Source organism: Chelonia mydas, chromosome 2 (assembly GCF_015237465.2).
Source record: "Chelonia mydas isolate rCheMyd1 chromosome 2, rCheMyd1.pri.v2, whole genome shotgun sequence".
NCBI lineage: Eukaryota > Metazoa > Chordata > Testudines > Cheloniidae > Chelonia > Chelonia mydas.
Window position 1 is genome coordinate 47,110,666 of NC_057850.1, and position 17,283 is coordinate 47,127,948.

The 17,283-nt window shown below is 41.0% G+C and overlaps 1 protein-coding gene across 1 annotated transcript in view; it reads right to left on the minus strand.

The window, feature by feature from the left end:
- CNBD1 (cyclic nucleotide binding domain containing 1) overlaps nt 1-17,283 on the minus strand; it is a 280,150-nt gene that overhangs the window by 243,645 nt on the left and 19,222 nt on the right. The window contains exon 4 of the mRNA XM_043538780.1: nt 8,530-8,688. Within this exon, the coding sequence (XP_043394715.1) occupies nt 8,530-8,688 (159 nt within the window). The remainder of the gene's footprint in view (nt 1-8,529; nt 8,689-17,283) is intronic.

Sequence of the window (17,283 nt, forward strand, 5' to 3'; positions counted from 1 at the left end):
AATTTTTAAGTAATTAGCCAAGCCAAGGGGACTGTTAAAGAGATAGATAAGGGAAATGGAATTAAACAAAGCCACTATCTGCCAGTTCCACTGCAGGGTTTTTTTGTTTTTTAAACCCAAGATATGCGTATGTGCATTTACCAAAAGAAGTCAGAAGCCAAAAGGAAAATAACTACCCTATGGCAGATCAAAGAAAAAAAAAATATATATAGGGCCAAATCCCAAAATCCTTATTCAGTCTAGTCAGAAAAAAAGTCCCATTGAGTCAAAAGTGCAACTTCCAAGGGGGGGATTTTGCTATAATGCACAAAGGGGGATTTTTAAAAAAAATAGATGTTGGTGTCTTGAGTTAGGCACCTAAAACATATTAAGGGAGGGATTTTCAAAAATGCTCAGCATTGACGTAACTTGTTTCCCAGTGAAATTCGTGGGAGTTTAGGAGCCAAGTTAGGCCACTTTTGAAAATCCCATTGCCATGAACTTCAATGGGACTACTCACATGCTTAATGTTAGGCACTTGCATAAGTATCTTGCTGATGAAGGGCTCAAGAGTTCAGTGTAAAATATAGAATTAATTTCTGAAATAGATGGCAACAAAAAGCACGGATAATTTTCATTTTTAAGTGTAAAAAGATTATAGTCAATATTTGCTAGAGGAACCTGCTTGTTCTAGTCTAAAGTGAAACAGAATGAAGAATAAGCAGCATAGTTCACAATGCATACACTGAGACAACTACAGTAACTTCTGAAATTGACCGGCACAATTATACAGTATGCATATTGCAAGTGTCAGAATCATGGAATAAGACATCTTTTTAGAAGATGGTTCCATGTAAATAATATTAACTACAATTTAACATCTATCATTTAAAAAAACAACTTTGGTGAATAATCCAGAAATTTAGTACTACAGATGGTGTGTGATCTGTTTTGCCTCCAGCTTATTGAGTACTTTAAACAGTAGTGTAGTTGAGGGTAAACTGAGGTTATCCCCTTCTCATTTGGAGAACAGGGGTTTAGTTTAGGTTAGCTTACCCACTACACCACCGATTTTGCAGTTGTGAGCAAAACCTGTAATCGATTGTATTGAGTTCCTGCAAATAAAAACAATTGCACATAAATATGATGCTTTGACAGATAGTCAACATTCTCATACTTTGGATTTAGTTGTCCAACTTTAGACATCATAGTTAGGCACCTGAATAAGGCTCCTGGTTAGTATTCATGATGAAATCACAATTATTGGCAACTCCTCCTTGATACCAAATGGAGGTATATCCTGCAGCTCTGCCTCTTAACAGTTATATACCTTGCCTGGATGAGTTATCTGTGCTCTGGCGTTGCAGGGGAAGGGAGGAAGGGGAGAAAATCTCTCTTCGCTTTTCTGTAACAGAGAGCTGTTCAACTTCAACCTCAAAGGAAAGTTAAGAGATAGGTGATCTCTGGTCTGGGCTCAAAAACTCTGTAGAATATATATTATATGGCAGCCTAAGAACTAAATCCTGCATCAGATGCCTTTTCCCCACATTTTTCCCATATATGCACCTTTGCATAAGCAGTGTGGGAGGATCTCCCCTTTACATTCAAGAAATTGAAGGTAGTCCAATTCATCCACCCATGCATCACAACTTAAAACTGCTGGCTAGGGGAGACAGACAACCAGCCAGCAGGCTAATGCTTATACTGATGTCATCAGCGCACACTAGCCACACACTGCTCCAAAGAACACCCTGTACAATCCTACCTTGGCTGTCAGGATTCCTGACACGAAAGGGTGCACCTGACAGTGCCTCACTCTCCTTGCTGCACTGACCTGGGAAGCACTTGGCCCTGAGTCTGAACTGCAAAATCTTGATGTTCTTGGGAGTAATTCCTTAGAGTCTCTTCCCCTGACAGAGCTTTGCATCATTGTCCAATAGAAAGATAATAATCTTCAGAACCATCAGACCCTCCAAGGAAAAAAAATCTTTAATTGGTGGGAGTTAAAGAAAAAATATGTTGCTGGCTTCTCTCAGAGGGTCTCAAACTCTTCGGCAGATGGAAGAGACAAGAGAATTTGTAGCCACATGGTGTGCTGAAAGCTGAAGCTGGATATTTTCACAGCTAGTTTATGAGTTCGTTAAAAAAGAAAGGGGAAAAAAAAGTCCGTAACACCAATTTATTCAGAAATAATTCAAACAATTAAGAGGAAACCAAAGTCTACTTTTGCAATACAAAGGCACTTCTTTCATGGCCGCAATTTTTTTTTACAGTCTCCATCTTGAGATGTTTTACTTTATCACAAGATCTATTTCTACAGCCTATCTTCTGGAAGATATAATACAGGAAAAATTCTTCCTTCCATTGGTACTTAAAGAAATACTATGAAGCCAATGGGATTACCCCAATTTTATCATCCATTATCAATACAAGGCTAAAATGACGACTGCCTATGTGTAGGAGCACTAAAAGGGCTGCAGGCTGTAGGAAGTTCCTTATTTACTCTACAACAAAGTTGCACAGGAGGCAACCATAATCCAGCCTCTTGCACTTTGGGGAGCAAGGAAAACAGCAAGCAAATACTGCCTCTAACGCATACCATCCCAGGTGGATGCATCTGAGAGAGCCAGGATGTAAGCATGGTCAGCGCTGCTTTGACAACACCTTGTAGCAAGTATAGCTGCCCGGTGCACTCCCCCTCAGCATCCAGTAAACATGATGGGTAAAATCTGGGACCCACTGAAGTCAATGGGAGTTCTGCCATTGACTTCAGTGGAGCCAGGATTTCTCCATATGCCTTTTACAAACATGAATGCCTCCTTCCGCAGGCACACTTCTTGTTCCCCTTTTATATTGCCCCTAGCTTTCCATAACTGGAATTAGAGCGTCATTTGAGATCTGGATAAATCTAAATGTACAGAAGCTAGATGTTTGTAATTGGAAATTAAAATTACTTACTTTATATTTTAAAGGTCACAGTATCTGCTTGCACTGAAGTCTAAGTCCCCTGGCTGATACTCATACCTTCTAGTCAACTGTTTGAAATGGGCCACCTTGTTTACACTGGCCTCATTAACACTACAAAAGTTATTTCCACCCCTTCTTGTCAATAGCCCACTTCCACCTTAATTGAATTGGCTCGTTAGCACTGATCCCGCCCCCAACTTGGTAAGGCAACTCACATCTTTTCATATGCTGTGTATTTATACCTCCCTACTGTATGTTCCACTCCGTGCATCTGATGAAGTGGGTTTTAGCCCATGACAGTTTATGCTCAAATAAATTTGTTAATCCCATCATTGGGATCCTCCTTCCAGGTGTCAGGATATCATCTCACACTGAGGATACCTCTGCATGGGAGGGGACCCCTCTTACTAGGAAGAGAAAAGTAATAGTAATGGGGCATTCAATCATTAGAAATATACATAGCTGGGTTTGTGGTGACCAGGAGAAACGCATAGTCAATTGCCTGCTGGGTGCGAAGGCTGCGGATCTCTCAAGACATCTAGACAAACTTATGTGCAGTGTTGGAGGAACCGGTGGTTGTGGTACATGTAGTAATGTCATAGGGAAAGGTAGGAGAGAGGTCCTGGAAGCCAAATTTAGCCTGTGGAGGAGAATATGATTAGGGAAGAGACATTCCTTAGGGGAAGAACCATTAACAGGGATTCTCTATGCCCTAGTAAAAAGGAGAGGGCAGAATTTGATAAAGTATAGGTAGGAGCTGAAAAGAAATAGTCACATGAAAAAGAGTCCCATTCATTTACATCACATGAAGGCAGACAACTAAAAAAAGTGACAAATTTTATAAGTGCTTGTATACAAATGCAAGAAGTCTAAATACTAACTTGAGTGAACTTGAGTGCCTGGTATTAAATGAGGATATTGATATGACAGGCATCACGGAAACTTGGTGGAATGATGATAATCAAGGGAACACTAACAATAGGATACAAAATATATGGGAATGAGAGTAGGTCATGCTGGTGGGGAGTGGCACTATATGTGAAAGCATAGAGTCAAATATAGTAAAAATCTTAAATGAATCAAACTGTACCATAGAATGTCTATGGATAGCAATTCCATGCTTGAATAAGAATTTAACAGTAGGAATATACTACCAACCACCTGACCAGGATGGTGATGGTGATTATGAAACACCCAGGGAAATGAGAGATGCTATAAAAAATAGAAAACCTAATAATGGTGGGGGATTGCAACTATCCCCAAACTGACTAGGAACATATCACCTCAAGTCAGGATGCGGAGAAAAAATTTCTAGACACCATTATTGTTTGCTTCTTGGAGCAACTAGTTCTGGAACCCACAAGGGGAGAGTAAATTTTTGATTTTGTCTTCAGTGGCACACAGAATCTGGTCCAAGAGGTGAATATAGCTAAACGGCTTGGTAATAGCGACCATAATGTAATTAAATTTAACACACTTGTACAGGGGGAAATACTAAAGAATCCCACCACAGTAGTATTTCACTTTAAAAAGGGGAACTATAAAAAAAAAAGAGGAAGCTAGTCAAACAGATATAACAAGGAACAGTCACAAAAGTTAAATGCCTGCAATCTGCATGGAAACTTTTTAAAAACATTAGTAAAGGCTCAGATTAAATGTATACCCCAAATAAAAAAAATTAAGAGGACCAAAAATGCCACAATGGCTAAACGACTAAGTAAAATAGACGGTTAGGGGCAGCCTTTAAAAATTGGAAGTTAAGTCATACTGAGGAAAATAGAAAGGTGCATAAACTCTGGCAAGTGAAGTGCAAAGTATAATTAGGCAGGCCAAAAAACAATTTGAAGAGCAACTAGCAATAGACAAAAAAATAAGAGTAAAAAAATATATATAAATACATCAGAAAGAAGAAGCCTGCCAAAAAATATCAGTGGAGCCACTAGACAAATCGAGGTGCTGAAACAGCACTCAAGGAAGACAAGGCTGTTGCAAAGAAGCTAAATGAATTCTTTGCATTGGTCTTCACTCCAGAGGACATGAGGGAGATTCCCCCACAGGAGCCATTCTCTTTAGATGACAAATCTGAGGAACTGTCCCAGGTTGAGATGTCAGTACAGGAGGGTTTGGAACAGATTGATAAATTTAACAAGTAATAAGTCCCCAGGACCAGATGGCATTCACCCAGGAGTTCTGAAGGAACTCAAATTTGAAATTGCAGAACTAACTATGGTATGTAACCTATCACTTAAATCAGCCTCTGTACCATATGACTGGAGGATAGCTAATGTTATGCCACTTTTTTTAAAAAAGGCTCCAGAGGCGATCCCAGCAATTATAGGCCAAAAGCCTACACTTCAGTACCAGGCAAATTGGTTGAAACTATAGTAAAGAACAGTATTATACATATAGATGAACATGGCTTTTGTAAAGGGAAATCATGTCTCACCAATCTATTAGAATTCTTTGAGGGCATCAGACATGTGGACGAGGGTGATCTAATTAATATGATCTACTTGGACTTTCAGAAAGCCTTTGACAAGGTCCCTCTCAAAGGCTCTGAAACAAAGTCATGGCATAAGAGGGAAGGTCCTCTCATGAATTAGTAACTAATTAAAAATAGGAAACAAAGGGTAATAATAAATGGTCAATTTTCACAGTGAAGAGAGGTTAATAGCGGTGTCCCCCCTACAATCTGCACTGGGACCAGTGCTGTTCAACATATTCATAAGTGATCTGGAAAAAGGGGTAAACAGTGAGGTGGCAAAGTTAGCAGATGATACACAATTACTCAAAAGTGTTCAGTCCAAAGCTGACTGTGAAGAGTTACAAAGGGACCTCACAAAACTGGATGATTGCATAACAAAATGACAGATGAAATCCAGTGCTGATAAATGCAAAGTAATGCACATTGGGAAAACAATCCCAACTATACATACAAAATGATGGGGTTAGCTGTTACCTCTCAAGAAAGAGAGCTTGGAGTCATTTTGGATAGTTCTCTGAAAACATCTGCTCAGTGTGCAGCAACAGTCAAAAAAGCTAACAGAACATCAGAAAATGGATAGATAATAAGACAGAAAATATCAGATTGCCTCTATATAAATTCTTGGTACGCCCACATCTTGAATACTGCATGCAGATCTGGTCACCCATCTCAAAAAAAGATATACTGGAATTGGAAAAAGGTACAAAGAACAACAAAATGATAAGGGGTATGGAACAGCTTCTATACGAGAAGAGATTAAAGAGACTGGGACTGTTCATCTAGGAAAAGAGATTACTATGGAAGGATACAACAGAGGTCTATAAAATCATGAATGGAGAAAGTGAATAGGGGACTGTTATTTACCCCTTCACATAACACAAGAACCAGGGTCATCCAATTAAATTAATAGGGAGCAGGTTTAAAACAAACGTGAGAAGTACTTCTCACATGTGCAACTCATTGCCAGAGGATGTTGTGAACACCAAACAGGATTCAAAAAAGAATTAGATAAGTTCATGGAGGACAGATCCATCAGTGGCTATTACCCAAGACGGTCAGGGTTGTAACCACATGCACTCAGCCTCTGATGGCCAGATGCTGGGACTGGACGAGAGGATGGATTACTTGAAAATTGCCCTGTTCTGTTCATTCCCTCTGAAGCATCTGGCAGGATTTGGAAGACAGGATACTAGGCTAGATGGACCATTGGTCTGACACAGGATGACCATTCTTATGTTCTTTTATAAAAATCCGTTTGAAACAGAAGTATATTGACATCTACAACACATCTGTGTGAATTTTAAACAGTTTAACAAAATGAAGCCAATTTTTACTTCTGGCAGATATACTGGGATGGATGAGTCACTTTTGACACGGTTTTGACTCTGACAAGGGTGTGATAGTTTTGAACCTGTTAGGCTGTGACAATTGGGGTGAGTTTTTTTAAACAATAATCAAAATACTCACTGGCGTTTGCTTTGTGCCTAATCGGCAACAACCATTTGGCAAACCCAAAAACATAAAAGTTGTAACTCCAATGCTAACATCTGACTCTGATTGACAGCACAGACACACATGTGCACAGGCTCCGATGGAACAATGCCACATTCCCCGCTGGCACAAACACAGATTGGCAGGCCGAGGTGGTGGCAGCAGCAGATTCTGACATTTCCGGAGGGCAGCTTACTTAACATTTTGAAATTAACAGCACAATATGACTAGCAAGCATGAACATAAGAATAATTGGGTTATTTAAAGCAGAAACCTTATGAAAAGGAAAACTGTTTGAAATGTTAGAATTATCAAAAAAAGTTAAATAAAACCATCTACCGATACTGGTACTAGGTGTTTGGCTGATATGTCATCAAGTGACATTACAGGGTCAAATGCATCTTTAGTGTAGCTGACAGGTAATGGCTTAGCCCAATATGTCATGAATACCTCCGGTAATTGAAACACAGGACTAAGTAGAGAAAAAAGGAAAAGTTTATCACTAATGCTCCAATCGGCAAAGACTTACTCATGTGCTTAACTTTGCTCCTTAGGAGTTGTCTCATTTAACTCAATGGAGCTGTTCACAGGAGATTATCCAAAGCCCACTGTACTCAACAGGAAGAATTTCCCTGGCCTTGTAATCAGGTCCAAAATGCATAAAAGTTAATTAAAAATCTTTGCAGGACTGGGGCTTAACATTTTTCAGTTTCCTGAGCTATGCAATACATTCTTTAGTGAAACCACTACATATTTAGAAGAAAATATGCATCCCTAACCCAGATAAGGATCCGTAGGATTACAACATGGGTCTGCAGAGCATAGGACAGCTGACATTCCCACATTGCCACCAGGAGGCCATGCAGCACCCCATCCAAGGAGCACTGTTGAGATTAGGTGCCACAGGACAAACCACTCAATGAGTGCAGAGCAACAGCACCGTCTGGTCTTCCGATTGGCCCATGCTCACTATTTAACCCTGGAGAGTGCCCCAGGAAATTATCTTAATAACCATGCAGACTTCTGGTTTGCTATGGCTTCAGATCACATCTTGCTTATTGTTCTCCAGCTTCCAACCCCAGCCTGACTCTGACCCTGATTCTTGATTTGAGCCTGGTAACTGCCTCTCCTGTGTGCTCTGACCCCAGCCTGCCTCTTGTCTGTTGACCCTGGCTCTACAGATTACTCTGATTCGCTGCGTGCTGACTATCGCCGTGTGGCCATCCTTTACTTGTGGACATCAGCCCAGCTGTGCCTATTAGGCCAGACTGCCTATGCCCCAGTCCCTTAATACCTAAAACAATGTTCAGCTTCTCTAATATTATTTATATAGCGACAACAGCGTTCTAGGTGTTTTAATGACAAGTATGACTATGGTCATGGCCCCAAAGACCTTACAATCTAAACAGATAATGTGTAAATACAGGAAAAGTATGGGAATCAATTTAAAGCAGTGTCACTGTTCAATGAAGTTTAGTGCAAGCCAGATTAATTCCCAAATGTATTATCCTAACAAAAAAAGATTTGATATTTTCTCATAAATTAAAGCCATGTTTTGAAGATGTCCTGTTCCTAAACTAGTTGAAATGAAGGCAAAAAATACTTACATTTTTCTCAGTATCCTTATTAGCATATTCATCTTCTCCTTGAACTCGGGAGATTCACGCCACACCTTCTTGGGATTTTTGATCTTTTGAACATAAATACCTATATCATGAGACATTTCATCTACTTTACTTCCATCCACTGATTCACTGGAAAGTACCCTAAAACATAGGAAACACAGTTTTATAGGAACAGAACACTCCATGTAGAACATTACACCTATATGCTAAGTTGAATTCCTTAGTACAGAGGTCCCCAAACTGTGGGGCATGCCTCTCTAGGGGTGCGTGGAGGAACATCCACGGGAGCATGGCGGGGCCCAGGCCAGCCCTCGCAAGGGCAGGGAGGGAGTACCACCCACCCCTCCCTGCCCCCAGCTCTGCTTCGTTCCCACCCTCAGCCGTGTCCCCAGCTCCCAGTCTTGTGCCTGGCTCTGTTCCCAGCCTCTGTGCAGCTCCGCTTCTGACACCCTCTAGCCCCCAGCCTCAGCCACTGGTCATGGCTTCATTCCCAGCCCAGGGCCGAGGCCAGGAGCAGAGCTGCACCTGTCCATACACCTGCCTGGCTGCCAGCCCCCACTGCAGCCCAGTTGCAGCTCCGCCCCCAGCCATTCCCCGAGCTTCGACCCCTGCCTGTGGCCCTGCTCATGGCCCCTGACCCACCCCCAGCTGCGTCCCGTTGCCCCTGTCTGTGTCCCTATTTCCTCTCCCCCCTGGAGCTGTATCCCCACTCCCAGGGTGGGGTGCAAACCTCAAAAGTTTGGGGAGCGCTGCCTTAGTAGGAGAGCAGAGACATGATTGCATTTTCCCCCCAGATATGCAGTGTTTTGTGGTGATCTAAAGTGTTTAGATGAGTAGGTTTTTTCATACTCAAATTGTTTTAATCATGTATGACTGGTCATCAATGGGTTTAATCTGATGGGATTTTAAAATCTGCATTAAGGGACTAACACTGAAAATAAAATGCTCAATATAATACCGTCTATTTTCATTGTAATTCACCTCCACCCACGCTGGTAGAAATCATGTTACTAAACAACAGAAATGGTATATTATCTAGCTTTCTTTTTCTATTGAATACAACATGCATCTATGAACAACACTTAAGAAGTTTTACTTTTAAACCTCTTAAAGGACAATCTAATGTTAATCTCAGATATATGGCATACCTCCCATGGACAGGTACTGATCACAGGTCTGATCAGTCTGTAATAAGTAGGTTTGGGAGATTATTAGGATTCTGTTCTACCCAGCAGAAATGTGGCCTTCTAAGGCTGCAGTAAACCCAATAACCAGCACAACCTGAAAAGGGAACAAAAAACACTATGTAGATCCAATGTCTCAAGCCAAAGCTTGGGGATGGGGGCCCAGCAGACATGGTTGCTACTACAACCCACAGGCAACAGTCGTGTCTGTGGAACTCATAGGGAAGGATATGTTTATTTTAAAAAAAGGCCTAAAACACATCCTCCCCTTACTCCAAGTCTCGTACTCTAAATATTAAACAGGCTGCTTAAGTTATCTTTCACCTGAAGAGACAAGGAAAACTAGCGCCTATGACTCCATGGGGATCTGACTAAAACCTAGTCGGCCATTGCTGGAAATGGAAAATTGTTCAAGGAAGTTTCTTCACCCAAGACTTGTTAAATTAGGTCTTGGGCATTAGAAAGTATATTTGTACGTGTGTGTGTGTGTGTGTGTGTGTGTGTGTGTAACCCTTGCTACCTTTATCCTTGTAAAACTTGTTTTACTTTTTATCTAAGCCAACCTAGTGCTTTAAACTGAAGTGATTGTTAGCTCCAGTCAACATAAATTGTTGTTTCTGTCTCTTTAAAGGGGCAACAAACTTAATATACTCTGTGAATGTACACTGATAGGGGCTATACACTGCAGACACACACACCTCTGCAGAGCTCAGAGGCTAGAGTTCATTGATTGTTACCTGCTAGGCAATGTTTGGGCTGGAAGAGCCCTGAGGAGTTTGCTGGCAAGCAGACAAGCTGGTGTATCAGGGAGTTGTCACACAGCTCAGCTACAGCAAAGCTCCCATATACTGAAACTGATAGGGTTAGCACAGTGCCTCACAGCTCTGGGTACCCCCAGCAGCTTGTCACAACCCCACAACATTCCACGTAGCACCATGGGCCATATCCCTACCTCTACCAGTCTAGATGAGGGGACAGTAAGGCAACCACAGATTCATGCACACTGACCTGTGAGAGCCACATTAGTGTATATGTAACCAAAAGGGACTTAAGCAGACAGGAATGTTTTCTACCTTTCAAATTTTAAAGCTCTGTTCACTTATTTTAGAAGGGAGGTTTGTATTGCATTGCATTTTTATTTGCACATTTTTGTGCTGTTTTTGGTACACAATACATTTTTATTTTTTGAAAATGAATTCATCTTTATTACTTCACAACATATACTGAGAATGCCAAGCACCACTACTTATAGTTATACAGGATTACAGAACTCATAGGTTCAGTGAAACACAACGCATAATTATAAACATACAGCAACCACCACCTAATTCACACATTCATTAAAGACAAGGTATAACAGCATAGCACCCTTGTTTGGACTGCACTAGCACAATGGGACCTGATCTCTGATCTCTGATAGCACCCTTCTCTCATGCACACCCCCTTCTGGTTAAGGCCCTAAGACACTACAGTAGTACAAATAAATATCATCTGTAGCTTGTGTTTTATATATTTTTCAGTATATATGATCTGCCATGGGAAACCTCTGTATTCCTTTAAACATTTGCACACTGCAATGGAAAAGGGAAGCCTATTTGTCTACTGTGAATGTCACAATATTACATTAGCACTGCTGCTACGGTGAGATACAATCATAAGAAAAGGAAGCTGTGATGCCCTGTGTGTGTGGTTCTGATGCTACTAGCAGAAAGAATGATTCTTTAATTTATGGGTCTCAGGTTAACAGTCTGTCCCTGGCTACCAGCATGTGGCCACTAATGGCGGATTGTGTCACAGACCTTTGGGGTCACTATTGTTACTAATTCTGATCCCCTGAAGAAGGCCTAATTAGACAGTGGTGCACCTGGTCACCAGGCCAGATTAGGGCATGTGAGTCAATGAGTCAATTAATAGGGGAGTTATATAAAAGGGCACAGAAAAGCGTGCTCAGGAGGAAAAGAGATGGAGAGAAACAGGTGAGGTGAGCCTGACAAAGTCCTCTGAGTAGAGACACCTTACACACACACACACACACACACACCCTTCCATTTTGGAAAGGGGGTTAAAAAGTTGAGATACAGCATGTAACAGTGTGAAGACACTGCTATGTATTGGTGGAGGGATTAAAAGACTGTAAATAAACTACACAGTGATGTTTGCAAGCAAGACTGTCTCAGATGGGTCTGGGTTTGTGGAACAGGTGGGGGTGCAGCCCGCTGCCCCATCACAATTACATTGTCAGCTAAACCTGTGTATAGACAAATACTAAGGCCTGGTCCACACCTACATATTAAATTGACCCAGATACATTGTTTAGGGCTGTGAAAAATTTCACACCCTGTGCAACACAATTAGGTCGACTGAACCCCCCACTGCCGATGCAGCTTGGTTGATTGAAGAATTCTTCTCTTGATCTAGCTACCGCTTTCTGGGGAGCTGGATTAACCGCATCAGTGGAAAAACCACTACTGCTGATACAGAAAGCATCTACTCTACAATGCTACAGCAGCACGGCTGCAGTCATACCCTAAGATGGATAGGCCTTTAACAACACTGGGGTTGTAGAAGGTACACACTTGGGCTTCAGTTTCTCAAATTGGGGCTCAACTTTCCGACATTTGGGAAACATGGTGTTAGATTGTAAGTTCTTTGGTCTGTCTGTTTTTGTAGGTTGTTCAATGCCAAACAACACAAGGGATCTTCATTCGAGGGAAGGGATCGCTACAGCTCTAGTTACAGGCTCATGTGATGCCACAAGTCAGATTTTCCAGCCTACTGACAAATGAGGACTTTATTTCAAATGGAATAAACAAGCATCAAAACTTTTATTTGAATAAAACCTGAGGCTGTCATATAAATTATCTTTTTTCCCCAGCAGTTTAATATTAATCAACCTTTAGAATCCTATGCCTAGGACCAGAATTGCAGGAAACAAGCCCTGTTCATAAGGTGCTTTTTCATGGAGACCTTATCATTGGAAAGAAAGAAAATGAGTCTGAAAATTCAAAAGGGGACAAAAGCTAAAGAAGCAATTTTGCAAAGAGTCAAAAAAAAAAAAAGTTCTCAGAATCCACTTTCTCTGAGTTATCAGCTAAATTAAGCTTGATACTCTTGTCTTTCTTTCTTAAAAAATCCTTGTGCTTGTACAGAATCATATTATCCTTGGGAAAAAACCTGCACCACACTGAAGGATTGTTTGAAACCCTTTTTTCTGTCTAGTGCTGAAGCACTCTTCACTCTTTTCACCTCTTGCAAAGCAGTTCAAGGCTTCTTGTTACTGTTACTTCTAGATCTAATAGGCTAGCCTCCCGACACCCAGTGTGAGCAGCTTATTGGAGCATTGGCTATATTCTGTCTTTAGTCTCTGGGGTTCAAGCTTTGAAAAAGAGTTTGGCTTGATTAAGTAGACTTTATTTGGGGAAAGTTTAGTCTCCTAGAGCTTTTCTATTTAGTGCACACATACCACTCAAAGAAAACTAAAAAGAAAGGGAATTTCAGAAAAAAAACAAACAAATAGCAATCCTGAATCGAGCAATAAACTCAATCATATGTTTGTGTGCCTCTTCCCCTATTCCTCACACTCTGCTGTTAATATATGCACATAATCTTATTAGCTGACTGCATTCATCTTTAATTCAGTTGTCAGAAAAATTATGCTGCATATACAGGGATATTTTTATAGGCCATTCAAAATATATTTTAAAATGAGGTTTTAAAGATGAAAGCATTTGCTGCAAAAATGTTTTTCTTCCATTTGAAGATTGGACAAAACTACCACTTTGCTGATCTGTAATTTTTTTCTTTTAAGGAGAAAAAAGACCCTGAGTGCTGTAATTTATTGAATGTCCCCCTGAAAGCAAAGAGATTGACTTTCTGTCTAAGACTGCCAAGAATTCTTGTCACTGTAAACACTAGGATAGATTAAATTTTAAATAATAAATTCCTGTGAAAGAGAGGTCATACTGTCATATAATCATTTTCCTCCAAGACATTTCTGTTTGCTAAAGTATATTGACTGAGGTGATTGCTGGTAAATATATAATACAGCCTGACTGCCCTCTAGGAGTTGAAAGTGAAAACAATCGACAATACTATGTTTCTTTACCATCTGCTAATACATTGCGTCTAAACACATACAAATGTTAACTTTACAAACGCAGTGTTACTTTAACTGGCAAGACCCAGAATATTCTGACTTGAGGCAACTACTCTTTCTTTAAATTCCTGCTTCAGAGGCTTGATATTGCTTAATATAGGTCACACACAGTTTGGAAAAGCTGTTGGGAGGACATATGGCAATTTTCATGGCTTTTGTTGGTTCAAGTTACAAGCTTAAGCTTTGATTGTAATCTCTAGTACGGTGGGCAAAACTAAAAAAGTACTCTCCCCCACCATTTTGGGCAGTTTCAATCAGTTAAAGAGATTCTCTATATGAATGCTGCTCTGATATCAACAGAATTACCTCTGAAACCAATAGAAACTGTCAATGGAGAGGAAAAATCTCTAAAAATAACACCTGTCAGTCATTTAACTCCTGGGGCTTCACTCGCTAACAAATAATAGGCAGAACTCCCCAAGTTCTTTGGTCCCTAAAGGCAGCAATAGACGGTAGGAGAGCAAGACAGTCTCCATCCACCCTCACTGCTGGTTGTGGCCCTCCCTGGAATTTAACTGCCACCCATGGAACCTTCTAGCCACTTTCTTCTTGAGTGCAGTCAGCAGGAGAGCTTGCTGCACAAGCTGCACCTCATCACTGGTGTTCTGGCTCTGCACCCTTTGGGCATCTATACAGCTTTGGGTACCTTGATATGTTCTTCCATGCACCAGGCAGGTCTAGTTCTTTCCATTTGTTTTTATTTGCCAGTGGGGTGAACCTCATTCTCTGTCTTAGAGTTTTCTTTAACTCCCACCACCATAGCATCGATGTGCTTCCCAGGTAAATTAGATCTGCATAACAGAGCCCCTAGCAGACTTCGTAAGTCTTTTGCTTTTCTCCCTTCCCTGGAGGTTCTACTTCAGATACAAATCTTCCCTTTTCTTCTTATGGTTCCAGTAGCAAAAGCCCTTTCAAAGAGGAAAATTTGCAGTTTCTTCCAAAAGGTGACAAAGGTTCTGGATTATTCCAACCTCTTCTAGAAATTTGTTTCAGAGCTGAAGTTGCTTTTCTGAAAACATTTCACCCTGGCTCTCATGAGGTGCCTTGTCTCAAAGGAGCACAGATATCCTGGTGGTCTCGGTAACTCTGTGGTTCTGCAACAGTGGCTGCTGTAGGGTCTCTGTACTTGGCCTCTGGGGTCTCTACACAGGTGATATTCTCTAGGATGCAAGGGGGAGTTTGCACCTATCCTATAGCCACTATGCACCAATGCAGCTGATGCAGAAAGGCCACTGGGCAATCATGAATCTAGCCTGATATCTTCAAAAGAGCAGAATTTAAAAGTAAGTAATTTTCTCTCTGATGTCTCTCACACTACACAGGTGCATACATCACAACCTGCTCTTGATGATGCTAGAAATACCACCATTCAGTCTGACAGATTTTTCTTCTCTGTTGCTACTGCCAGAAGTTAATCAATCACACATGTCTCCTCTCTCCAATGCAAATTGCTAGATCCAGCTTCCCCTAGCTTAGAACGTGGGAGAGCTGGGTTCAATTCCCTGTTCTGCTATGGACTTCCTGTGTGAATTTGGGCAAGTCACTTAGCCTTTCTGTGCCACGGTTCCCCACCTATAAAATGGGAATGGTAACACTTTCCTACCTCATGCGGGGAGGGTGTAAGGATAAATACATTAAAAGATTGTGAAGAACTTTGAGAAAAGGGTCATATAAGTATTATTATTCCTTTTGACTCAATTAATGTCACAGGTGTATGGAAATAAGGTGACTTCTTGGCACCCACAGTAGGTGAAAAACTAGGAACGGAAGTCTTATTAAAGAATTTATTAATAATATCAAATATCAAGTATTTTAAAAATGGTCTTCTAAACATGAAATTATTTATTCAAACACCATATTTCAAGAACACACACCATTTCCAATATTCATCTCACAGCTGCAACTGCTGGTTCAAGGCATTTGTCCCTATCCACAAAGCCAGGTCCCAGCTACATTAGCGACTCAGTAATGAATCAGCAAAACAGCTATTCTAGGACAATGCAGATTACAGAGCCCAGGACAAAATGTGCAAGAGACAGAGGTAAGGCAGTAATGGTTAAGGAGGCCAGCTTTTGGATGAACTTCCAGAAGAGAGTAGACAAATCCAGACTGATCACCCTTAGGGTATGTCTACACCACAATAAAAAACCCACAGCACCAGAATCCCAGAGCCTGGGTCAGCTGACTCAGGTTCACAGGGCTCAGGCTGCAGGGCTAAAAATTGCAGTGTAAAAGTTCAGGCTTGAGCTTGAGCCTGGTCTCTGAGACCCAATCCCCTTGCAGGATCTCAAAGCCCAAGCTCCCGCCTGAGCCCAAACATCTACACTGCAGTTGTAAAGCCCGGCAACTGGAGCCTGAGTCAGCTGACGCAGGTCAATCACACGTCTTTTAAATGCAGTGTAGATGTACCCTTAGAGGTCACAATGCAAGAGCTCTTTCTGTGATAAAAGCTTTTCCATCATAACCAGAATAACACTTAAAATCACCCTCGCCCTCCCTCTCTCTCTCTCTCACACACACACACACACACACATACACAAAAGAAAAGAAAAAGAAAACTCCTACCCCAGGAAGAGACTCCCATCACCAGATATGGGAGAAAAGCAGGTAACATTCACTAGGGACTTTGTTTTTCCAATCTTGCACAGAAAGCACTATGATATTATAGGGATGAGTGCTAATATAAAACCCTAAGATAAACACACAATTCTAAAGCTACCAGCGGCTCTATGAAAAAAGTGTATTCCAGCGTCTCCAACCATAGACACTCAAGCCACCCAGCTTTCTCCCCACTCCTTCACCCTCTTAAAAATTTGCCTTTTCCCTAAAAGCTGGATGCTATTCTTAGGATTCTATGCTTTCTTTGCAACTCTGGAAGTGGTTATGGGTCTTAAAGAGCTGAGAACCTTTGCTTATATCATCCCATATCTTCTCAAATGAGCTACTATGCTTGTGCACACATACACAGTAATGATTTTGCACTCTGTGCTGAGCTACATGCTTGGAGGTCAGGATTAAATCAGAACATTACAGTACATTCAAATGGTGAACATATATCCAAATAGGGAATTAAAAAAAATATAGAGAAATACAGGGAAAATTTGTTACAAAACACACTCATATGAAACAAAGAAAAACCTCACTCAGATAAACAGCAGCAAATTTTCATCTATAAACAGGGTGCAGCTGCACATAGATAAGAGCTTACAGTCTAGGTTTAAACAATCCCAGAAGGCAATCACAGATCTCTTCAGAGCCATATGAGGAAGTACAGCAGAAACAGATTCTAAAGAGGCAAAATCCAGGCTGCTGTGTTAAATGTTGTTACTGCATGGCTCTTTTCTGTAATCTAGCAATTACAGTATTAGCCTAGTACTATGAACCAACCCCTACCCA